Source organism: Eulemur rufifrons, chromosome 24 (genome assembly GCF_041146395.1).
Source record: "Eulemur rufifrons isolate Redbay chromosome 24, OSU_ERuf_1, whole genome shotgun sequence".
Taxonomy (NCBI): domain Eukaryota; kingdom Metazoa; phylum Chordata; class Mammalia; order Primates; family Lemuridae; genus Eulemur; species Eulemur rufifrons.
The window spans coordinates 22,953,359-22,979,723 of NC_091006.1; the positions used below are offsets into that span (position 1 = coordinate 22,953,359).

General features: G+C 35.6%; 1 protein-coding gene across 1 annotated transcript; it reads right to left on the minus strand.

Moving 5' to 3' along the window:
- Positions 1–6,865: 6,865 nt before the first annotated feature.
- On the minus strand, positions 6,866–23,957 carry DCK (deoxycytidine kinase). Its single transcript, XM_069457842.1, has 7 exons — positions 23,767–23,957; positions 19,338–19,453; positions 12,712–12,905; positions 11,522–11,669; positions 9,197–9,312; positions 8,417–8,507; positions 6,866–6,913 (listed from the first exon to the last, which is right to left on the minus strand). Exons 1-7 carry the CDS (start codon positions 23,855–23,857, stop codon positions 6,887–6,889), a joined length of 783 nt encoding a protein of 260 aa, XP_069313943.1. The 5' UTR covers positions 23,858–23,957; the 3' UTR covers positions 6,866–6,886.
- Positions 23,958–26,365: the final 2,408 nt, after the last annotated feature.

The window sequence follows — 26,365 nt, forward strand, 5'->3', positions numbered from 1 at the left end:
TTTACAGTTTCAAGTCTTTAGTTTAAGACTTTAATCCATTTTGAGTTGATTTTTATATATGGCATAAAGGTACAATTTTATTCTTCTGCATGTGGAAATCCTGTTTTCCCAACACCATTCATTTAAGAGACTGTTCTTTTCACATTGTGTGTTCTTGGCATCATTTCTGAATAACAAATATGTGAGATATTAATCCAAATATATTTTTCAAAATCACCTTAAACATCAATGGTCTAAGTACACCAAATAAAAGACAGACATTGTCAGAGTGGATTAACAAATAAGACTGAAGTATATGTTATGTCCACTGTTAGACTTTGAGATTTTAATACCCCTCTATCAGCAATGGACAGATCCAGCAGGCAGAAAATCAGTAAAGACACAGTTGAATTCAACAACAGCATCAATCAACCAGGTATAATTAACATCTCTAGACTAGTTCATCCAGCAGTGGCAGAAAACACATTCTTCTCAAGCTTACATAAAACATTCATCAAGATGGACCATAAAAACATCTTAACAAATTTAAAAAAATAGAAATCATACAATGTTTGCTCTCAGAACACAATGGAATTAAACTAGAAATCAATTACAGAAAGATGGCTGAAAAAAATCCCAAAATATATTTTTAAAATACTTGGAGATTAAACAATATATTTCTAAATAACACATGAGTCAAAGAAGAACTCTCAAGACAGATTTTAAAATATTTGAACTAAATGAAAATAAAAATACAACATCAAATTTTAAAATAGGATGCAGTGAAATCAGTGCTTAGAAGGAAATTTATAACATCGACTATACATATTAGAAAATAAGATCTAAAATCAATAGTCTAAGTTTTCACCATAGGAAACAGAAAAGCACAAAATTAAATTCAAAGTAAACTCAGCCATAAAAAGGAATGAAATAATATCATTTGTAGCAAAGTGGAGTGAACTGAAGACCATTATCCTACGTGAAGTATCTCAGGAATGGAAAACCAAACACCGTATATTCTCACTAATAAGTGGGAGCTAAAAGATAGATACACATGGGCACAAAGCGATACAAAGGACATGAGAAACCAGAAGAGGTGGGGAGGGGGCTAGGATAAAATCTTACTTATTGGGTATAATGAACACCATTCTGGTGACAGGTACACCAAACACCCTGACTTAAGCATTAAACAAGATATCCATGTAACAAAAACACCTGTACCCCCTTAAGCAATACTTTAAAATAAAAAATTTTTAAAAAGTCAAAGTAAATATAAGAAAAGATATAATCAAAATTAGAGTACAAATCAATGAAACACGAAAACAGGAAGACAACAGAGAAAATCAGTAAAATCAAAAGGTGGTTCTTTGAAAGGGTCAATAAAAATTGCTAAGACTTAGCCAGGCAAAGTAAGAAAAACAGATGGAAGACACAAATTATTAATATCAGAAATGAAAGAGGGGATATCACTACAGATCCTATGGAATTAAAGATAATAAAGGAATATTATGGACAACTCTTTGCCTACAAATTTGACAAACTAAATGAATTGAATCAATTCCTTGAAAAGACACAATCTGCCACAATTTACAAAAGAAACAGACAATCTAAGTAAGGCTATATCTATTAAAGAAATTGAATCAATAATTAATAACCTTCCAAAACAGAAAACACCAGGCCCAGATTGGTTCAGTGATGAATGCTATTAAACATGTAAGGAATAAATTAAACCAATATTCTACAATCTCTTCCAGAGGATAGAAACAGAAGGAACAGTTTCTAACTCATTCTATGAGGTCAGTATTATCCTAATACCAACCCAAAGATATTACAAGAAAACTACAGACCAGTATCTGTTAGGAACATAAATGCAAAAATCCTCCATAAAATATTAGCAAATTGAATGCAACATATACAAAAAGAATTATATGATATGATCAAGTTAGATTTCTCCTAGGTATGCAAGTCTGATTCAACATTCAAAAATCAATTAATGTAATCCATCACATCAATAAGCTAATGAAGAAAAACCATAATCATATTAATAGATGCTGAAAAAACATTTGACAAAATCTAACATCCATTCATGATAAACTCAGCAAATCAGGAACAGAGGGGAAACTTCCTCCACTTGATAAAGAACGTCTACAAAAAACCCACAGCTAACATTATATTAATGGTGAGAAACTCAAAGCTTTCCCACTAAGATCAGAAACAAGGCAAAGGACCTCTCCTCCACCACTGCTTTTCAACATCATACTACTGTAGTCTTATCTAATGTAGTAGAGAACAAGAAAGGGAAATAAAAGTATACAGATTGAAAAAGAAGAAATAAAAGTGTCTATGTTCACAATGACATGATCATCTATGTAGAAAATCTGAAAGAATCAACAAAAAACTGCTAGAACTAACATACGAAAGTATATATATTCTTATATACCAGCAATGACCAGGTGAAATTTGAAATTAAAAGCATTATCATTGACATTATCACTCCTAACAATGAAATACTTAGGTATAGATCTAGCAATAAATGTACAAGATCTATATTAAGAAAACTACAAAATTTGATGAAAGATAACAAAGAAATAAATGGAGAGATATTTCATGTTCATGAATAGGAGGAATCAATACTGTTAAGAAGTCAGTTCTTCCCAACTTGATCTACAGATTCAACACAATTCCAATCTATCCCGGCAACTTATCTGGTGGATATTGACAAAATGATTCTGAAGTTTATATGGAAAGGCAAGTAAGACTCAGAATAGCCAAGTCAACATTAAAGGAGAAAAACAAAGTCAGAGGACTGACACTATCTGACTTCAAGACTTACTATCCTATGTTAATCAAGACATTGTGGTATTGGTAAAAGAACAGCCAAATAGACCCATGGAACAGAAGAGAATGGAGAGACAAACCCACATAAATACAGTCAATTGATCTTCAACAAAGGAGTGAAGGCAGTACAACTGGAACAAAGACAGTCTCTTCAACAACTAGACATCCACATGCAAAAAAAAAAAAAGAATCTAGACACAGACCTTACACCCTTCACAAAAATGAACTCAAAATGGATCATAGATCTAAATGTAAAATGTAAAACTGCAAAATTCTTAGCAGATAACTAGATCCTTGGTAATGACAATGACCTTTAGCTACAACACCAAAGGCACTATCCATGAAATAAATAACTGATAAACTGGACCTCATTAAAATTAAAAACTTATGCTCTATGAAAGACAATGTCAAGAGAATGAGAATCCCAGCTTATATGGGTCATCTAAAAGAAAGAAAAAAAAAAGAGACTGAGAGGACAAGCCACAGACTGAGAAAAAAATAATTCCAAAAGACACATCTGAAAGACTGCTATCCAAAAACATACAAAGAACTCTTAAAATTCAGTAAGAAGAAAATGAATCCAATTAATAGATGGGCAAAACACCTCACCGAAGATCTACAGATGGCAAGTAACCATGTGAAAAGATGTTCCACATCATATATCATTAGACAATTGTAATTAAAACAAGATACCACTACAGACCAAAATATAAAACAGTGGCAATACCAAATGCTGAAGAAGATGTGGAGCAACAAGTACTCTCATTCATTCACGGCGGGAATGCAAAATGATACAGCCACTTTCCAAGACATTTTGGCAGTTTCTTACAAAAGTAAACATATTCTTACCATGCAATCCACCAATATCACTCCTTGATATTTACTTAAAGGAGTTGAAAACTTATATCCACACAAAAACCTACACCTGGACGTTTATAGAACCTTTATTCACATAATTGCCAAAACTTGCAAATAGCCAAGTTGTCCTTCAGTAGGTGAGCGGACAAACTGTGATACAGCCAGACAACGGAATAATATTCGGCACCAAAAAGAATTGAGCTAACAAGCCATGATAAGAAATGGAGGAAACTTAAATGTATTATGTATTACTAAGTAAATGAAGTCAATATGAAAAGGCTACATACTGTATGATTCCAACTATATGACATTCTGGAAAAGGCAAAACTATGAAGATAGTAAAAAGATTAGTGGCTGGCAGGGATAAAAAAGGGAAGGATGAACAGGCAGAACACAAAGGATTTTTAGGGCAACAAAACAATGGTGGATAATGTCATCATACATGTGTTTAAACCCACAGAACGCACAACACCAAGAATGAACCCTAACATAGACCATGGGCTTCGGGTGATATGTTGATGGAGTTTCATCAATTGTGACAAATCTACCAACTACAGTAGAAAATGCTGACAGTAGAGGTGGCTGTGGGGGTGGGGAACACAGGTAACACTGCTTTCTGCTCAATTTTGCTGAGCCTAAAAAAGCTCTCAAAAACATTTTTTTCAGTTTATTAATTTAACAAAGAGATAAAACTGGCAAAATCCAAATTAGGTCTGTAATCTAGTCATAGTAGTGTGCCAAAGTTAAATTCTGTTTTGATAATATACTATAGTTAAGTGTTATCATTGTGGAAAGCTAAGGGACGGGCACATGGGAACTCTATAATATTCTTGCAACTTTTGTGTCTAAAACTATTTCAAAATAATTTCTTTGAAAGAACGTAAGTTTGTCGGATGAGGAAGGTTATTATTTATCAGAATTTGTGCACACTTTAATATTTTAACTTATTTAGCATTTTTCCGGAGGTAATAAAATTTGTATCTCTATTTTAAAAAATCTTTGCAACTCCCTGTCCTTTAAAATATGACAGACCTAATTTCTAGGTGGCTTGGTATATAATGCTGTAAGTTTCAGGCATAGCAGAAAAGAAAATTCTGGATGAGGAAAATAAGTCTTGTACTATTAATTACTTTCTTGGAAGAGCAAACTATAAAAAGCAGTATATGAACTCTAATGGAAGATATGCTATGGGAAATAGACGCAGACCCCCTAGGCTCAATTCTCTTGTGCCTACCACATCGGTACAACTTTTATTTTGAGTTATAACAAATGAATAATAAATTTTTATTAGGTTCTTTTCAAAGTCATTTAACACTTTTAAAGTTTACTGAAAATCACTGAATTAAAAGTTTCCACTTAAAATAGCATCAATACAATTCATACAGACCATTTTCACCTTTTATATTTAGAATTTTTCTTCAAAAGTAAAATAAATTTTAATTCTAAAAAGATGTAATCATTTCAATGAGTGTAGCTCACGAAATTTATAATTATTTGTTAACAAATATTTGATTAAGTAAACAAATTCATTTATACCAAACAAAAACCAAAAAATCCATACAAATAATGAGACAGTTTAAATATTTATGATAATTATAGATTTGAATTCAAGTCTCCTTTTCAAAGATCAGAGCATGTGGACCAGCTATCCTACTAAATCATCATCTTTGAATAAGAAGCCCAAAACAAAAGACAACATTCTAAAAAGAAAAATGATAGTTTCAAAGTGAAAATGGCTCTTCCTTTCATTTTAAAAAGTCAAAATTTTGCTAAAAAAACACTACATACCTTAACTTAGCAACTAAGTAATTAAGTGTGCCTTATTAATGGAACCTTACCCCCATCTTTGCTAATTTTATTTCCTAGTTCAACAAAAACTAAGAATGCTTTCATGATATATTACATATAAAGCAAGATCATTTTTATCAGCAATTTTCTCTGAAAGGAGAAATAAACTTATGGCAAAACTCTACAATGCAAAGCAAACTATGAAGCGAAGAGTGATCACTATGCTCTCAAAGTAGAAATGTGTGACTTTTATTTAAACTTTAAAATAGCATGCTACCTAATTAATGTAGACAGTAGGGAAAGCTGATTGAGGCAAAAACTAAGAGGTGGGACTAAACAGACTAAACTGTGAAGGGAATCCACCCTGGTTTCAGTTTCTGACATCTCAGCAAGTATAAAGGTAAAGCAAGACTGCTCATTCGCAGTGCAGGAACAACAGAGAATAAAATGGGAAAACTTATCCTTCACTATATGCCACTAACATCACCTATCAAAATGGGAAGAAATTTTGGAAAAATCATACCTCCACCTCAAATTATTTAAGGACAATCATAGTTTAAATGAATCTTTTAACTGCAATAATGAGTTTTCATTCTAAAAAGAATTGTCTGAAAAGGGAGAAAGCAGGCAGCTATTTTAAGCTTCATGTAAAGTGAATCTTTATATTCATGTAGTAACTTTCAGCTATCTTTTAAGTATAGATAGATTTCCTCCTTAATCCTTCAGAATACCATGGAAGAAAGTATCACCCATACCAAAGATGAAGAAACAAAGGTAGAAGAATGATCAAGTGACTTATGCCATTACCAAACTGGGAACAAAGCCAAGCCTGCTTCTTTATAAAGGGGAAATAGACACATTAATGAATATCAGTGAAGTGATTAAATACAAAAGTTGGTCTTACCTTCCAACATAAATTAAGGTAGAAAGGGAGGCACCTGAACAAAAACATTAAAATAAAACTCAGATTCCTTATTCTAGGGATTCCTTAAATTCCACTTTTCAACTTTTAATGGGTACACTAATTTACACAGGACAAACTGCCATTTACTATGTAACATTAAAGCTTTCAGTTAAGAAACTATTCACCAGTGAGATGAAAAGCACCAGGGAAAAAAGCCAAGCTACTGAGGAAGAGAACAAGGGAAAGAGAGAAGGAAGGTGAGTCGTTTATAGTGTAGCTTAGCCACTATACTGATTCTGGAACCATCTACCTCCAGACTTCCTGTTGTGCGAGATAATGTCTTTGTTTTTATAAACAAAACAAAAAAATTAAGAAAAAAGAAACTGGCCATATATATATTTTAACAAAAACGGTTAATAAACTTAGGTTTTCTAAAGAGACAGTATGAATATGGAACTACAAAGACACACAAAGCTGAAGAACCTGGAACCATTTGGTTGCCTGTAGTCTTCATCAAGATCACAAAGTACTCAAAAATTCTTTGACCTAAGGGAAAGAGAAAAATATTAGTATAATTCCTTAACTAATTTGAGACAACTAATATTCATCTTCCCATAGTAGTTAAAGACCCCCAACTGTGTAGGTAATTCTATCACAATGCCATAGCATTTACTTTCCAAATACTGTTAAATACTTCCGTAGTAAAAGATGAATGACCTCTGAGGTCATTATAGGAGCCATTTAATTTATATCTAAGATTGATACAGTTCTAAAGCAGTCATAACACTAATTTTATAATCTCTTTATTTAAATACCATACCCCACTAACATATATAGCTTTAACACTGGTAACATTAATAACTGCAATAGTTTTAAACAACTTTGAAGGTCAAACATGCAGTAGATCTGTAACATTTCCGAAGCACAAATTTGAACCATATACTCTGCAATGTTCATTTGTGGGGAAAGTCAAGTAAGTAGTAAGTGAACCTAGTCAACTGAACACCACCTCAATGTAAGAATATTCTTGTTCTCTATACATCTAGACTACTCAATAATTCTCCTGAAAAGACAAAGATTATTGCTTTGTAAAAATACCTTAAAAATAAAAGTCAACTGCCAGCATTATTAATAAAAGTGAAAACAAATAATAATGTGAAATGATTCTTAGTCAAAACAAAGTAGTGTTAGATAAAATTTAAAAGCGGTTTTTATAGATTCAGTTAAATTTTGATGGTTGTGTATTAATTCTATAATGGCTGACTTAATTTTATTTAATAGCATCATATGTGAATTCTATCCTATATTTTTAATGTCATTAGTAGTATGAAGAGGTCACTTGAATTTTCCAGATATGCTTTACTTCCTATCATGGGAAAAACAACTATAGGTAAATGCTACTGTGGTTATGTAAAATGTTGAGATTTTCAAAATTCTTAAGCTATATTCCTCAATAGAGGTACCCACTCACTTAACAAAATATGATTAACTCCCAATTATCTGGCAGATAAATTAACTCTGATTAAGACAATGACTCAATGATTAGGCAATGTAAATTCATCCTTGACACAGTCTCAAATGAAACTCAAAACTAAAACCCTTAATCTCAAAACTTCAGCTGATGTAAAAATGGATTAGAGCTATATCCTACAACTTTAAATATCCTCCATATTGAATTTATTAGAAAAGATAAATTTAATTTCACAAGTAGTTTATTATTAAAATATCTAAAAATTGGTGGTGTGAGGAAGAGGGGAAGAAAAGGGGACAAAACAGAAGAGAAGGGGGTGAGAAAAAACATTTGTTATTATAATTATCCCTATCTTACAGATAAAGGAACTTAAGGATAAAAAAGATCCTTATTTTAGCTCAGGCCACAAAGCTAGAATTTAGTCAGGATTAGAATCTAAACAGTCTAAAGTCCTCTAAAGCTCCTGTTTCTTAATGTAACTTTATATAACCTTTTCTGTTGGAAAACTGTTTTCTCACAAGTTAGTACACTTCTTTAGACAAAACAAATATTAGTGTATAGTCTTTGTCTTAATCTACCTTTTCAACCAGACTTTCATGTTTGTCTTTAAAATCTTCATTAACATCCAGTGTTAAGATAGGCACTTCTTGCAAATAATCAAAGTTGGTTCTGTTTAAAAAGTGAGAGATGAATGAAATAGTCAGAAAAGTAATAAATAAAAGAGAAACATTAAAAATTCTTTCCTCTATCATTGGAAAATCAAAATGTTGTCAATCATTTTACACTAAAGTTATCCTGCAAGTACTTTATCTGGCAGCCCCTTCTGTCTCATCTAGATTTACTATATGTAGCTAAAAATCTCAGGTATAAAATATATATAGCTAGGCATTGTGACATATGATTCTCCTCAAAAAACCATAAAACATACAAGGAATTAGGAATAATTCCTACTTGCATTTTAAGGATGAGAAAACTAAAGGTCAGAGACATCATTCTGAGGCTCAGAGACTGTCCAAGGTCAGACCCTAGTAAGTGAGACTGGACTTGAGCCAAGATCTGACTAATGACAAAGTCTGTGCTCTCAACAACTATGCTACACTATCTCCCAAGTTATGACCTAAGAAACAAATTTGGAATCCATTTTCTTAAATTCTTTCTGAAACGGAGTACCTAAATAAGGTACATAGATATACTTCCTACATTATCACTTACCCACACCTAATTCCAGAAAATACCAGTAAATAAAATGACTAGAAATAAGAAATATTTTACGTTTCTACTCACACCTTCCAAATTTTAGATTAAAATTTGATAAAGATATTTAAATTGAATAGTAAACTAGAATATGGAAGTCTTACTTCAGTGTTCTATGCAGGAGCCAGCTTTCATGTTTATAGTGAAGCTTCTCTAAATATTCAAGAGGAATGCCTTGCTCTTCACTTCTTCCCCGTAAGTGTATTCTATTTAAGCATTTCTAAACGCAAGCAATAAGAGAAGGAAAAAAAGTCAGGGAACAATTATTCTTGTTTGCTGCCATCAAAATTTTCTTTTCTGGTGTTTCTCTATAGTTACGCTAGCGTCAATCTCTACTTATTCCTTCTAGAAAGTCGAAATAGTTCATTTTTCCCTATATGTGCTTTTCAGCCATTTGGTGCCTCTAAATCAAGCAGTACTGTCAAAAATGAGTCTATAAGGTTTTGGTATCCACACATGAAATATATTAATACGAGTTTGATAAAAATGAGAAAAAATGCACTTAAAATTTTTAGAGAGGACAGCTAAAAGATATGTCAATCTATCAATGTAATTCTACTTTGTAGTTAACCAAACTTGACTATAAAATGTCTATGTTCAGTTAATGTAAAACCATTAGAGGCAGGGGTTCTTAATGTGATGAAAGCTCTAGGCTAGCACAGCCAAAACAACTTTGATGTTTTACATCTGTTCTATACCTGCATTATTGAATAAGGTAGCCACTAGCCACTTATGGCTTTTGAGCACTTGAAATATGGGTAGTGTGGTGACCAAGGATCAGAATTTTAAAATTTTATTTAATTTTAATAACCTTAAATTTATATAGCTAGATTGGACAGAGCGGTTCTAGATCATCTTCCCCTGAAAATACACATACATCCAAAATTTGCATAATTTGGACGGATTCATAGACCCTCAGAAACTCATCCATGTATCCCAAGAAATAAGAACCTCTAACCTAAATGCCATGCAAGTCCATGGCAGCTTCAAAGTCTATTATAAATTCTCTTTTCAATAATTAAACAATCTTTTAACCAAAAGATATCAGCAACTATACTGATAAAGTTTTGTGTTAGACTTTAAGTTATTGACTATGAATGTTCCAAGCAAAATGAAATTGTTAGTACTATTTATGTTCTTCTTTTATATTTGTATTTACTATTTTTGTAATTAAAAACAAAAAACCTTTTTCAAAGATAAGACTGCATTTCAACGTTATAATTGCTAAATTCTGGCTTAATTATTTGGAGAAGAACAAAAATCATCTACTGGAATTGGAAATCTAGTTTTTTTCAAAATTCAGCTTCAACAGCAACACAGTATTCTAACTAATTTCAGGCTAGAAGTTTGACATTTACATTCATCAGAGCCTGCCTTGTGACTTAATTAACACATTGACTGCCACACCAGAAAAACAAATTTTTCCCTGGGGCCACAGTGTTTTATTAAAACAAAATGATCCCTTCTAATTTGTTATTGTTTTCTGTGCATGAGTTATAGGCAACACAATCCATATTTTTAGAATTAAATTTTCAATATTAATTGTAACAATAAGAACATCAACAAGTAACATTTTCACGAACTGCAGGGTTTTGCTTCACAAGGCCCCAGGCTCAAAACTAGCCTGAGTTAAATACAACTCATATGGCAGTCAGTGTGTTAAGGAAGAAATAGGAATAAAAAACAGAATCAATGGGAATGCAAGCACCAAAACCAGAAAGCCTCTTATTAAATGTAACATCTTATTATCTAGGTTAGTTTTATGAAAGGCGTCCACTTGATGTTCCTGCATTCACTACATAATACCATATGTAAAAGAATAGTCATGTTATAACCTATTACAAAAGGCCTGTTTTTAAGTGAGCTCCCTCAACTGAAGATAGCAAGGGTCCTCTAAATTTCTTCCTAGTAGCTGCCACTATCCACTCATTCTAAGCCACAAACAACCATAAAAGATTCTTTAAAATGGACCTCCATCAACTTTGCCATTTATTCAGTAAATATTTACTGAGCTCCTATTATGTGCTCAGGCCCCATTTTAGGCACTAAAAGTTCAACAGTAATTAAAATACCCCAAGTCCCACCTCCTGAAACCTATTTTCTAGGTGTTGCTTGAGCAAGTTCCTTATTCTGTGATGGATGAGAGAGCCTGCAAAAATTGGGAAGAAATAATGAGGAAAGGTAAAATAGAGCTGAGGAAGAACAGAGAAGAACCTAAGACAGTGACTTGCCAAGTCTGGGCTTCCAGTTTGCTGAGAAAATGGAATCCTCCTAGCTACACAGTTGTGAGTTTCTAATTTGGAGGTAGGGAGTGGGAGGGTGGAAGGGCTGCAGTTAAACTAAATTGCCTTCATTACATACCACTAAAAAGACTTCTAAATATTACTTTAAATTTCCAATGGAGTAAACAAATTTTTATTAGGTCTCACCTCTGGAGTGGCTCGAAGATAAATGATTCCATCCAATTCAAGGCGTTGGCCAAACTGGTTATTCATCCAGTCATGCCAGTCTTGATAAATAGTCCACTCTGTTTCATTCATGCAGTCAGATTCATATAAATTAGATGCAAAAATATATCTGAAAAAGAGTCTTCATCAGCATATATATCATTTCCCAAAAAACCCCACAAGGAAATAGAAAAGAAAAAACAGATCTATTAAATGGACATGAAACATTCTCCTAAATCCAGTGGCAGATAGTGCCACTGAAAAAGCAGAAAAAAAAACAAGAGTTTCTCCATCTATAGGAAATACACTCTTGGCCAATGGTTCTCAAAATGTAGTGTGGGGTCCCTTTGAAGTCCTCAAGATCCTTGGAGAGGTTCTGTGAGAAGCCAGATTACTTCACATACTAACTACTATACTTTAAACAAAAGAACATCATCATAGATTAAATATAAAAGCATAAATAAAAATCGAGCTGTCTTCTATTAAGTGAGACATTAAAGAGATTCACAAAAATGTAAAACAATACTACTCTTCTCATTACTGTGTTTTGAAAAATATAATTCTGTCAAAAGTATGTCATTTATGTTAATGTGCAATGAGTTTATTATTGCTGATTTTAAATAAATAAATTTTTAATATTTCTCAATCTCAATTCATAACATAAAATCAGTAACACACAGCTCTTTGTACTCCTCAGTAATTATGAGGAATGGAAAGGAATCCTGAGATCAAAAAGTTTGAGAACCTCTGTTCTAAGCTAACTTTGGAGGTCAAAGGAATCCCTAGGATAAACAGGGCAATTCTAAGGCCCCCTTAGAGATTTTTATGTCCTTGCTCCAGGTAAAAGTTTAGAATATAGATCCAGATTTAACCACAGCAGATGAAAATATTAAAGTGATTGGAGGGGAAAAGAAAACTTCTCCACAAATTTGAATGAGATGGCTACCATATTTCCTACAGTTTCCATGGAAGCTAGAGATTAGAAATGCTAGAACTTCCCAATGTTGTAAACACCAGACTGCTGAGGGATGTCAGCAGTCAAATGTCATTTTCCATCTCAAATCTCAAACTCAGCCTCTCATGTTACTTTGATTCCCAGGAAACAGGGTTGGGGGGGAAGCCAATTCTAAGCCAAGACTTCAAACAGCCAAGTACAAGCCATTTATACATACCTGTCACTATACACAGATCGTTCAAAAAATAATACAGGTTTCTCTGCATCTTTGAGTTTGCCATCAAGAAAGGCAAGCTGAGCTCGTATTCGACTGAGACAGGCATATGACTGGAAGGTAAAAGACCACCGTTCAGGTTTCTCATACATCATCTGAAGAACATTTCCACCATTTTTCTGAGATGTTGTCAGTTCCTGTTTGGAATGTACAAAAAGAAACAAAAAGCAAAGTTAAATAACCAATAGGGCTATTTTAACTTTTTTAAAGGCTCAAAAGGTAGATAAAATCCTTAGATCTGTCTTACAAGAGGTCACAAATTAACAACCTATGGAAGAAATTATTCGTTTGGCCCAAACAAAACTTTTAAAAAATTTGAATTAGTTGTCAATATTTAAAAGCTAAATAATTTCACATAAAATATTTGGATTTATATCTTCTTTTTTAAATGGAAAAAACAAGCAATACTGTGCCTGCATTTCCTTTTGGCAAAAATCAGCTGGCACCAAGTCACACATGCCTCCACTGGGTGGGATATATGTTGTCCAGTTTTATCAGCCTGATGGTTCTCATAACAGGCTCGATTTATTCATTTGGTTGCCCGGCCCCCTCAGGTATTTGAATTTGTAACTCAGTCTTCTAATGTAACAAAACAGATCCTCCCCATAATTCTGCAATTCAATAATCTTACTGCTAGAACCAATATTTTCAGTGTTGAGAAAAAAATACAAATGTAAAATTAAAAATGAAATAAAAAAACTCTGTAATCTTCCATTTGAATTAGAAACAGCATTCAAAACACATGAATTATTTTTCTTTCTATAAAATATAGTTTCCTTAGTTCTGTCTACCAACAGGCCTATAAACTATGACAACCCTGAAGGAATAAACATAAATATCACCCAGATTATGATCTCTGAATATTTCCCATGGAAAAGAATTAGAATTCCATACCTGATTCTAAATTTGGGGAAGGAAATGTACAAAATAAGCTTCATATACCTTGTTCCAGAAAACAAGGAAACTATCAAAGACTACTGGGATTGTGCCAAGAGCAGAGAAGCCAACATGAAGGGGTTTCCACTGGTCAATTAGGACAATTTGGACATCCAAAAAGAATAGAAGGCTAATATCCATGAGTTCATACTACTTAAAAAAACCCCCCAAACTCTAGTCATCTTTTGAGGTTGCTAGGGTACCAATTAATTATTTTGGAAATTTGTAGGTAGAGAGAAAAAAAAAATATCAAGCATATTTATTCTGGCCTTTTCTGTAGAAATGCTTTTAGGGTAATTAAGTAGTGGATGAGGAAAAGGTCTTCTTTACTGAAGAATTCCAGCCAATAAATTCAGAAGGCTTGAGAAAGAGTATCACCTTTTATAATACCTAATGATATATTGCAGCATGGCAACAATTAACAATAGATGCTAAAAATCATTAGAGAAAAGTTGATAGGGAATTTTATAATGGATGAATTAGGCTGACAACACCTGAACTGACTGATCAGTTCCCACATCACAAAAGACATCCACCTGATTTAATGAACTACGCCAACTAGGAATCTTGCCAAAAAAGAACTGAGGCCAGACTTGGTAGCTCATGCCTGTAATCCTAGCACCTTGGGAAGCTGAGGCAGGATAAATTAAAACAGAATCAAAAGTCTGCAACAGCATTTCCAGATTTAAAGATGTTAGTTTTTGTCTCTTGGTTTAATAGTCTACCAAATTAGAAAATTAGCAGTATCATTTCCTGCTTCTTCAGGATAACCTATTTGATCATATGCATGAAATGTTTCAGACAAATTGCTGAGTTTTTTCTCCGCAATTATAAATATTAAGAATAAAATACATATTAGAAATTTATCCAAAAAATACTGTGCCCCATCTTTACCAAAATGTGCTATTTTATCAAGTTTTTCCTCCAAAAAAAATACAGATAAAAAATGTGAATGCCTCAGAGTCAAACTACATTAAGTAAAAACCAGTAGAACATTTCTAGAAAGCAGTTTAGTTACATTTATTTTAAAAAAGAAAAATCAGTACCTTTTGGCCCAATTAGTTCTACTTTTGGAAATTTATTTTAAAGAAATAATCTAGAATACAGATTTAAACGCAAAGATGTTTATCACAGTGCCAAGCAAATAGAAGGCTGTTATTCCACTATTATTGGGTATTTCTATTAAGCAAATAATATATACATGCACACAATAAATTAGGCTGCCTTTAAAAATCATTTACAGTAAATTTTTAATTAACATTTTTACTTGCCTTGACATAAATATTATTGGGGGGGAGGAAGTAAAGTACAAAATTCTACACTGTTTTATCAAGTAAAATCTATACTTATCTCTGAGTAATAAGGTTATAGGTAAGTTTTATTCTCCTTTAATAATCTCTGATATTTTCTTAACTTTGAACAGTGAACAGGTATTACTTTATAATATAAAAATTATGTAACGTCCCATCAGAATTGGATACAGTAAATTATCTCAACTATATAAAAGATACATATAGGGTGGTAGGATTATGGATAATTTTTATTCTATTCTCTAATAATTCATATCCACTGTCACTTTATCATAGAACACTTCATCGTTTTATGGGGAGTAAAGATTATTGCCAAGATAAGTAAAAAATAGAAATATCAACATGTAAAATATAATCTTTTAATTCTAGGTCTAACTTTGTAAACATTGCAAAAGAGTTGAATTAAGTTCAACTGAAAAAGATCATCATCTACCAATTATAAATTAGCCCATAAAAGTTATCACATGATTTCAGAAGGTACAAGTGGAAGTACTTTATCAAGCATTCCTAATTTTCAAGAATGACCTGTCAAAAATAAAAAGTATGCTACTGTTTCACAGACATGTATATTTAATACCTTCTTGCTCACAGTTACTAATTTTTCAGTGGCTTTTTAGTGTTAAGAAGTACTGAATAAAAGTAAAATAGTACTGGTAATGCATATGTTAATTAGCTTGATTTAACCATTCCACATGTACACATATTTTAACACATCATGTTGTACACCATAAATATATAATTTTTATCTGTCAATGAAAAAATAAAAATTTTTAAATTAAAAAAAGTAAAATTGTACTTCACAATTAATAACAATGACCCCCCAAAAGAATTCAGCTCAATAAAAAAAAAAGGACAAATATTTTCCTAACAGCCTGTATATCTTCAATATAAGCTAAAAGAAAGCAATTAAATCAAAGCTTTGGACCTAAATAACATAAATCACCAAATAAAGTATATCATTATTATTATTTGAAATAAACTTTCAATACAAAGATTGATAATCATGTGGTATGTTTTAAGGATCATCTTACCAGGGGAAGAGAGGGGAGGGGAGTCCACATAATCTTCATAGGTACTTTGCTCTTATTTTGTCAAAATTAGTGGTAGCTTATCAATAGTATTGCAACATTTCAGCCACTAGGTGGCAGGTAAGAAAAGCTAAAAACAAAACAAAAGCTAAGCGTTCAGGTGCACAATTAGTTACTGAGGGAAGGGATCAGAGGTTATCAATGGCCCAACTCTTTCAATTCTACAACTGCCAATAAATGTGATCAAATGGGTAACATCCAAAGTTGGAGTGGCTTTACCAGGGTTGTATCTGAAAACAGTTCACTTCTCATCGTTGACAGCATTCTAAGAATGCTGAGATTTGGATAGTGGGTGATTCACACTATAACCCCCAGGAATACATGGGTCTGGAGAAGAAGGGCTCCAGGAGGAAGGAAGAAAAATCTCACTTCTTGAGTTTAGTGGGAAACAAAAGAAGAAAATATCCAGAGATACAGGGAAGCTACCCACCCACTCACCCTCATATCTCACAACCTTATCCCCAAAATACTATCCCTATACTGTCTGAAACTCTGCCTAGAAGTATAAAGGATTAACAACACAGTAGCCCTCAATACGTACAAAAAAATTAAAGCTATCCTCCAAGAGTGTGCATCAAAATTCACAAAAGTAATCAAATTGCAACATCATGGAGACATGACTGGATTGCAATGAACTATCTGATGAAACAAATGTTAATAATAAAAGGATCATCTGCATGCTAGTTATAAAGAACCACCAGTTTCACATTCTGACTTTAGTACATGGAAAGAAAATGACCCAGCCCATAAACATGAATATCAGAGTCATGAAGCTGTAAGTCTTAAAATGAATATAGATGCATCAATGTGTCACACTCCAATGACATCAGTCATTAACATAATCTAATTCTTCAGGGCTCCAATTTCAAGCTCAACAGATAACCTTATTATAAATTGTCTTCTCGTGTATATTAATGCAATGTTTTCAACCTTTCCTCTGCACCAGAACTAAAGGGTTCAATATACTTCCAACACTAATAGTGACTCACTAGGGCAATGCTTTTTAATTAGGAGGCATCCTACATATTTGAACCCCCAGGGGATTGTCTGCTATTTTATAAAGTACCCAAATCCTTGAGAGTCTTATGAGTTCCTTCCACTGGTTATGAATTATGGGCCTAACAGAATGGATTGATCTAAACTCAATGACTTTTTTTTTTTGAGACAGGATCATGCTCTGTCTCCCAGGCTAGAGTGCAATTGCACCATCATAGCTCAATAGTGCTCATATACTGGCCTATAAATATATGTCAATTAAAAAATTGAAAAAAAGCAAATAAATAAATTTATCCACTTTAAGATTCTACTGAAGGCTAACCTTGCCTTTCTCCCTCAAAGAGCAAATGTAAAACATCAATTTCTTAATAAAATGGAGTCTATATGGAAAGAAAGTCCCTTTATGATTTAATCCTGAATATTCTAAAGATTAAGGTTACTGAACTGGGCCCAGGCCTAAATAGAAGCTGTGTGAGAAAGTATTTTTGGTTATTCAAAACCATGTATTCTCAAAGTCTACTAAGTATCTTGCTAGTGATTCCTCTTTGCATATGTGATTTACATTTTAAATACTCAATTATTATTCTCAGAATTCCTCATACCAACATCTAAACATTAAGAGACTTTTTTTTTCAACCCTCTGTCCTCTTCAGATCAAACAAAGTAAATTTCTAGCATACATTTCCATTAAGGTTTCTGCTTTATTGCTTCAATTTCAATTCTCATTTCTGCAGAAATGAAAATCTTAGTACTCGCTGATATACACATAACCAAAATTTTGCTATAAAAAAATGAAATTTAACTTTGTTTTTCCTTTCTTCCTCATTTGCAACAAAGAATAGAAAAGTGCTGGGAAATTGAAACTTGTACCCAGAGGGGAAGTCTGGCAAGAATGAAAGTACAAAGAAAACGTTAGGGACAGGTGCACTAACCACAGCAAAAGCGGGGTGGGGGGGGGGGGGGAATGAAGAGGCCAATGTGCATTTAGAACCAAACCTGCAACAGCAGAATTGAGGTTAGAGACTTATCCCCACCGCCGGGAGCGTGCACAGAAACCAGGAGCTCATGTCCAAAGGTAACCTTTTCCCCATTAACAAACATTAGCATAGTAAAAATCACACCCACCAGCACAATTTACAAATGTCATGGCAACCCCTGGCTGTTACCCTATAAAAATAAAATTGGGAAGAGCCCTTAGCTTCAAGAACTCTCCACCCTTTTCCCAGGAAACTCATGAATATTTCACCCACCTTTTAGCAAATCATAAGGTACAGACATAAAAGTTGAAGTGTGGTAAGACCCCAGCATCTTCTCCAGCCGTGGAGACAGACCAGTTTCCCCTCAGGGAATGTACTTTCACTTTCTATTGCTATGCTGCAAAGCCCGCAATAAAAGCTGCTTCTGTGGAAGTGCTAAGTGTCTGTCATCATTCCATGGCTCCAGTCCTGCTTGCGATTTTTCCAAGCAAGGAGCCAAAGAACCTGGGCGGTACCCCTCAAAAAATCAACCCTGACAAAATGAGAAATAAGTGATTTTTCTCTAAGACTAGAGGCTTAAAAGATAAACTGATAAAACTCAGTTATTAGGTAGTCTTCTTTGATTTTTCTTGTTTGCTTGTTTTTAACCAAAATATTAAAAGCTACTCAAGGAATTTAACTTGTGATTAGATTTTTTAAAACTTTTTTATTCATTTTAACTTTTTAAAAACTTTACTTAGATGCAATAAAGTACACAAATCTCAAATGCATAGCTTGATGAATGTATACAGATACAGTCATCCCTTGGCATCTGTGGGGGACTGGTTCCAGGATCCCCTTTCAGATACCAAAATCCACAGGTGCTCAAGTCTCTTTTATAAAATGGCCTAGAATTTGCATATAACCCATGCATATCCTCCAATATATTTTAAATCATCTCTAGATTGCTTATAATACCTAATACAAAGTAAATGCTACGTTATAGTTGTTATACAGTATTTTTTATTTGTATCATTATTTATTGCTGTATTGTTTTTGTTTTCCAAATATTTTCAATTCATGGTTGAATCCACAGATGTGGAACCCATAGATGGAGGGTGGACTGTATATACACTCACATAACTACTGCCCAGATGAAGATATAGACTTAAAGCTAGATTTGAAAGTTTTAGTGGAAAAGAAAAAAAGCCAAGAGATTAAATACTACTGCTCCTCTAAACCAAAGCGTTTTTATTTTATTTACTTAAACTTTATTTTCATACCTCAAATTCATCTTGAGTACTTTGAACATTGCACCACCTGGCAACAGGTTCAGGAACCACTTCCCAATCCTCAGAGACTTGTTTAAGGATATTTACAAATGTTGTCTTCCCTGCAGCTGTTGTGGGAGGAAAGGTAAAATTGAGGAAGAAAACTTGTCAGAGAAAAAAAAAAAGCCAAAAAGTCATGAGCACTTACAAGATTTATAATAGCAAATACAAAAAACCCCAAACATTCACCTTCCTAAACTTTCTCTTCATGTTTTTTTTTAAAAAATGAAAATGAAAAGGCTCCCTGTCCAATTGTGTTAAGCACATTTGTTTCTTCTTATTTTCAGTTTAGCAAAGCCCTGAAACAGAGAAATTAAAAACCTGGTGAAATTTTAGGCAAGATGTTATGGCAGAAAAAAAAAAAATCTTACTCCTAGACTCACTTTCCCTAGCCAAACAATTAGAGAGACAACTTTCTAACTTTCTGGTAAGTGGTTAAAAGACCATTCTCCCATTCAACTAGGTGTGTGATTTGGGGCAAGTTTCTGAACCTCTCTGAGCCAGTTTCCTCATAATACAATGGAGATAATAGTGCTCTCCTCATGGAAACTGTGTTGATGACAAGTACCAGGACAGTGACAGTCATTCCAGGCTCTTACATTTTCAAAACTTTCCTCTCTACTGGCTCTATTCTTCTGGCCTACAAACAAGCTCAGTTCTCTTCTATCTAAAACCAATTAAGAAACAACCAAGTATAAAATCAATATGAAGATACATCCAATGCCTGCAGTTTTAGAATGTGAAATAGTATGATTATTACTATAGTCTGACACTAGTAGGCATTATAGCTAAAAGAATTTATAAAAGCATTTTTGCAAAGCATTTCCTACAAGCAATAGCCATGTTCTCTCTGCTTCTCTTTCATGGTTCTGCACACCGTGCATGCACTCTACCAACCCCTTAAAAAAAAAGACACATGCACTTTACTTTTCCCTGATCATTCACTAGTTTCTGAGTGGGGAAAGAAAAACGAAAATAGTTCATGTGCAATAAGGACATATTATGTGCACTACTTCAAAATGATCTAGGAATACATTATATATAATAGAGATGATCTTGATCTAGAATCTTACAGGGTGTATCAATACTCTTAATGACCACCACACCCTTTATCTCTGAAGTCACCAAATGTGTGTGGTTATAGTAGATATCTGGTCAACATAATGTTCTCCCTCTCTCTCTCTCTCTCTCTCTCCTTACACACACACACACACACACACACACACACACACAAGAACATATAAATAACTTCAATACACTAGCAAGCAGACCTTCCTCTTCCTTATAAACTGGACCCAAGGAGAGCAAAAAGAACTTACCTTTGACTTGCAGAACTATATTCAAATCTAGGACATTATATTAGGGCAACAGAAAAGAAGGAAAAACAGGAAAAACTTTAAAGAATCCCACACAGAGCAAAAAAAAAAAAAAAAAAAAAAAGAAGGAGGGGCAATAAATAAGGTGAGACAGACAGACAGACAGTCAAGAAGCAAAACACAAAAGTCGTATAATCTCTAGAGGAGAGGGGAAAACTTTTAAGGATAAACTAGATGACTATTACATATAATCATGGGAAAAACACTGGTGACCAAAATTTAGCAAGGCAAGGGTAAGCTAAAGGACTGTAAGGCATGTAAAAGAATGGTAAATGGAAGCATATAAAAAAAAATCACCATCACTGAGCTAGATGGAAGAGGGAAAGGAGAATAACATGTTCAAAAAGAGCACTCAAGGAACACATTAAAAAATCAGGCATACGCTACAGTCTGAAAGCACAGCTAGAGCATTCAACTTTCTTCTAACACTGCTTATAAGCAGAAAAAGTTCACGTGGTCATACCTTAAAAAAAATTTTTTTTTTTGAGACAAGGTCTCACTGTCACCCAGGCTAGAGTGCAGTGGTGCCATGACAGCTCACTGAAATCTCAAACTCCTGGGCTCAAGCGATTCTCCTGCTTCAGCCTCCCAAAACTCTAGGATTACAGGTATGAGCCACCGTGCACCACTCATACTTTAAAATTTTAAGTCATAAAAGTTACATCTAATTCAAGCAAAGTAACAATAGCTAGCTGTAGTTCCCACTCAGACTAGTATCCAATTTCTTAACTTTGGCAGGGGGTGGGGGGGGAGTGGAGTGGACACTAGAAAATAAACTAATTAATAAGTTAAATTTCTGTAAAGGCCAGGAGAACAAGAACCAAGGACACTGATATTAATACTTTAAAAGGTCATGGAAACTCACAGAATTTCCAATGCCAAGTAGGCATTATAATGCTAAAAGTCATTCTGAACAGACCATTAAGATAAAAAGTAGGTAAGTCCTCCATAAATCTAACATAAGGGATCACTTTAGTAACAGAGAACACGAGAAGATAGGTTATTTGAATATAAAACTAAAATGATCAGGTAAAGTTCAAATTCTAGGACGGATAGAGGAATTGCAAAATAGTCTTCTATATACAGATTAACAATTTGTATATTTATAGTTTATTGGGATCTGGCAAATACGGTGAAGGGAACATGAACAATAATAGTACAAGAGCAATAATAAACAGCAACTGACAAAGCCTATTGTCAGGGAGACAACAAACGGTGAGGAACATGCTCCATCTAAATACCAATTGTTGCCATAAGGAAGAAATGTAGGCCAAGTATTACCAGATCTTCACATTTTTCAAAAGCCAATAATCTAGATGTTTACGGGAAATCTCAAAATTTTTAAAAGCTACAAATTAAATTTAAAAGCAACAAATTAATTTTTTTTCAATGTGTGCAGGTCAATACAGTGTAAACACAGACCATGAGTTTCCAACTCCTTGCAGTGGCCGCAATGGGGAAACCAATGAAGAATGTTAAGCAAGGGACAACACAATGACATTTGCATACAGACGACTACTCTGGAAGTAGTTAAGAGAAACTGGAGATGAGGTGATATGTTACAAAATTATTACACGTGCTGGGAAGACTAAAGATGCTTGGGGAAAAGATTTCTAAATATGACATGCTGCCTAACTGCATTTGAGAAAGAGGTGATTAATCCATGTGGTATTGATTTGAGGGGTTGCTCATTCAAATTTACTTTTAAGATGGCTTTGTTCAACTCCCTTCACCTGTCTTTACATAGGGTCTTCTTTATTCAGTCAGTAGCTGTGAGGAATCATCTTTGTAAACATGTACCCTCAAAAAAATTATACTGGTAAGAGAAAATGAGGGTCTAGTCTTTTTCATTGGTGCCTTAATATTGGAGCAATGAAATAAGTCTTCTTTGAGAATGTGTTCAGCTTTTTTCTATTCTTTCAAGTGCTTAGACATCTGCTTGCCTCACCTTACAGTGGTTTGAATGTGGTAAGAATTAAAAAATATTTGCTGTATGCAATAATGACCAGCACCCAACCGGGAGCCAAAAAAAAAAAAAAAAACCAAAACCCTATCAAAACAGGAAGTGTCAGGGTTAGATGTTCTGTTGTAGGAAATACAGAAGAATGGCAAGTTCGTATATATATTTATATCTTGCAAAATGACATACATGGCGTAGTCTGTCCCCATCTGGGTTAAGAACAGAAAGGTTAATGCTCTTTGAATCATAACCCAACGTTTACTTAGATGTGCAGTAGGAGGTGAGGAACTCCATGCTATTAAGATCATCAAAAACCTCTTTCCTCATACTGTTTATGGCAACTTCACTAATAATCACTAAAAAACTGTGAACAACCCAAATGTTTACTGGGGAGTAAATTGTAAGATATTCATGCAATGGAATACTACTCAGCAATAAAAAGGAACAAACTACAGAAATGACACGAATGAATTTCAAAAACATTATGCTAAATGAAAGAAGACCCAAAAAGACTATATACTCTACGATTCCATTTATGTAACATTCTCGGAAAGGCAAAACTTGTAGGGATAGAAATCAGACCAATGGTTGCCAGGGCATAAAAAGAGGGAGGGAGCTGACTACAAAGGAACAGGAAGGAATTTTTTTCAGGCGATGGAAATGTTCTCTGTCTTGACCATGGTGGTAGTAAAACCGCCTTTGTTTGTCAAACCTCATACAAGAGTACACCTAAAAAGGGTGCATTGAACGCGTGTACGTTACACCTCAAGAAATCTGACACCCTCTCCCCCAAAACCCTTTCCCCTGCAAGTTCCCAACAGAGAGGGTGCCCGCAGGCCCGGCGCCCAGCCTGAGCCCCCGAGCCGCCGCGCGGGGCGGAAGAGACGGATGCTCTGGGCGGGAAGGGAAGCCGAGGCCGCGTCCACACGGCCAGGCTGTAGGGAAAGTCTTCACTGCGGAGCGGCAGAGAGATGCGGCGAAGGGAAGCTTCAGCCGCCACCGTAACCCCCGAGCTTTGGGTCCAACATTTCCGGGGTGTCCTTACCGATGTTCCCTTCGATAGAGATTTTCTTGATGCGGGTCCCCTCAGAGCTGGCTGCGGGCGATGGGCAGCTTCTCTTGGGCGGGCTGGCCATTCCTGCTCCCGCGGCGGCTCCGAGGGCGTCGGCAGGGAAGGCTGCGGGGCGGCCACAGGTGCGCGCTGGCCTGGCCGCGCCGCCGGAGTCGGGCTGAGTAGCCGTCGATGGGGCTCCGCGGCCCGCCGGCGGGTCCCCGGGTTTGACTTTGGCGCGCGACGGCGGCCGCTGGCGGGGACGGGCCTGCGCCGTGGTCCCGCCCTCGCCCGGGCCACTGAGCGCTCTTCAGCCCCTCAGCCCCGGCCCGCCGCCCTCGCGACCCGGGAGTGCGTGGCGGGCTCGTCGGGTCACGCGGCAGCCGGGGCGGGGCCGCGCCTGTGTCCCGGGCGAGCGGGGGAGGAGATTCTGGAATCGGGTGGGGACCGAGGGCGGACGCCCCAGGCCAGAAGGCGTCAGCTGTCCTCGTCACCTGGCGTGGGCCGGGCTGGGTTTGGAAGAACTCGCTTCTCCAGTGCGGCTGGGGGAGACGAAGAGAAGCGCCTGGATGGACTTAAAATTCGTTAGGGGAGAGGCATTGCGTGAAAAATCAAAAGGGTTACCCATCTTCTCAGCCTGCAGGAAGACCATCAGGCAAAGCGCCCCCGCCCCGGAAATCTATTGCCCTCTTACTGCGTGCCAGGCTCTGTTCTAAGTGCTTTTCTTTAATTAACTAGCAATCTAGTGCCAGAGACACCATCATTAGCCCCATTTACTACCAGTGAGGAAACAGGCACTGAGAAGCTACTTGTTCCAAGTGTCAGTAAGTGGAACTGGGATGGGAATTTAGGTAGTTAGATGCCACCCACAGGGGCCATTTCCTGATCTCCCATATCCCTTTCCATTTGATTTGGATGCACGTCTATGCTGGGTAGAAGTTACCCCACTGGGTAAGCAGGTTTCCGTTCAGCATGACTATAGCTTAATTAACTTTGCATGTGGAAACACCTGGCCTATAGTTAACAAGTGCACTGTATGTTGAATTTTTGAATGCCTACTTAAGTGCCACATATTCCGCTAGTAGACTCATCTAGCTGGAGACAAATGCAGTGTAGAAATACCCAGAGTAGTTCATTTTTAGTCAGGGTAAAGATCTATTACAATAAACTGGATGTTATTCAGTCTGGAAGTTATCTGGTTCAAATTGTCTACAGAAAACAAAGCCTCTGCTATTTTTTACCTTTCAACTATCATCAGACCTGAAATGCATGTAAAGGTGGAGCCAGAAGGGGGAGAAGTGGTGACTCCATCTTCAGAAACAAAGAACAGAAATTAAAATGTGATTCTATGGGGAACTCTAGGGTGAAAACAGCAAGAATCATTCTTTTTAACTGCCCTGTATTATATTTATGCCATTAATTTGTGTATATTACTTTTATTTATCCCCATAGTGATTACAAAACAGCAAGATCTTTGAAATGGAAAAGGCCTGAATAGTTGTCCATCAGGTATAGCAAGAAGTTGGGGGGAAAGGTGCTGGGGCAGCTACTAGGTGTCACATTCCCCAACAAAGCTTAGGGAAAAATGAAATGTTAAGAGCACGGACAGCTACTGAGAGAAGAGTAAGGCAAGGCAAGTCTCAAACTTTCAGTAAGAGCGATGGGCAACTGAAGTCCCATATGGATCTGACAAAGAGGCTTGGGGGTTGATCAGTAGAAATCCCTAAGTGTGGTTTCCACAAAAAAGACCCACAATAAAAGCAGTATAGTGCAGCAATTAAGAGTTTAATCCCTGGAAAATGAAAAGATTTCAGACCCCCAGCTCTGCCGGTTTCTGGCTGTGAGAACTTGAGTTCCTCTAAGCCTAAGAGTATACTTAAATAGGGGAAGCAGGTAACCCAGCTCTTCTGGCAGTTAAATCCAGCATAATTTTGCATTTTTCTACATAATCTGTGGATAATAGGAGGAAGACACCAGAGAAAAAGCACTTTTGAAAACACCTTCCTGATTTTGGTTCACAATCCCTTATCTGAAACCCTTGCATCCAGATGTTTCAGAATTCAAAATTTTTAGAAAAGAAACTGAAAATTTCAGAATTCAAAACTTTAGAAAAGAAATACAGTGCATCTACTATAGATATCAAGTAACCACTCCCACTCTCCCAGAAGTGTTAAATCAAATGCACTAATATTTAACAGTGAAACAAAGAGTTTTAACATTAAATGGGATAAAGACTATTAACCTCAGGTCAGGTTAAGTTTGCACTGAATTCAAAAAAATACTTTCAGGCCGGGCGCGGTGGCTCACGCCTGTAATCCTAGCACTCTGGGAGGCCGAGGCGGGTGGATTGCTCAAGGTCAGGAGTTCGAGACCAGCCTGAGCGAGACCCCGTCTCTACTAAAAAAATAGAAAGACATTATATGGACAACTAAAAATCTATATAGAAAAAATTAGCCGGGCATAGTGGCGCATGCCTGTAGTCCCAGCTACTCGGGAGGCTGAGGCAGTAGGATCGCTTAAGCCCAGGAGTCTGAGGTTGCTGTGAGCTAAGCTGACGCCACGGCACTCACTCTAGCCTTGGCAACAAAGTGAG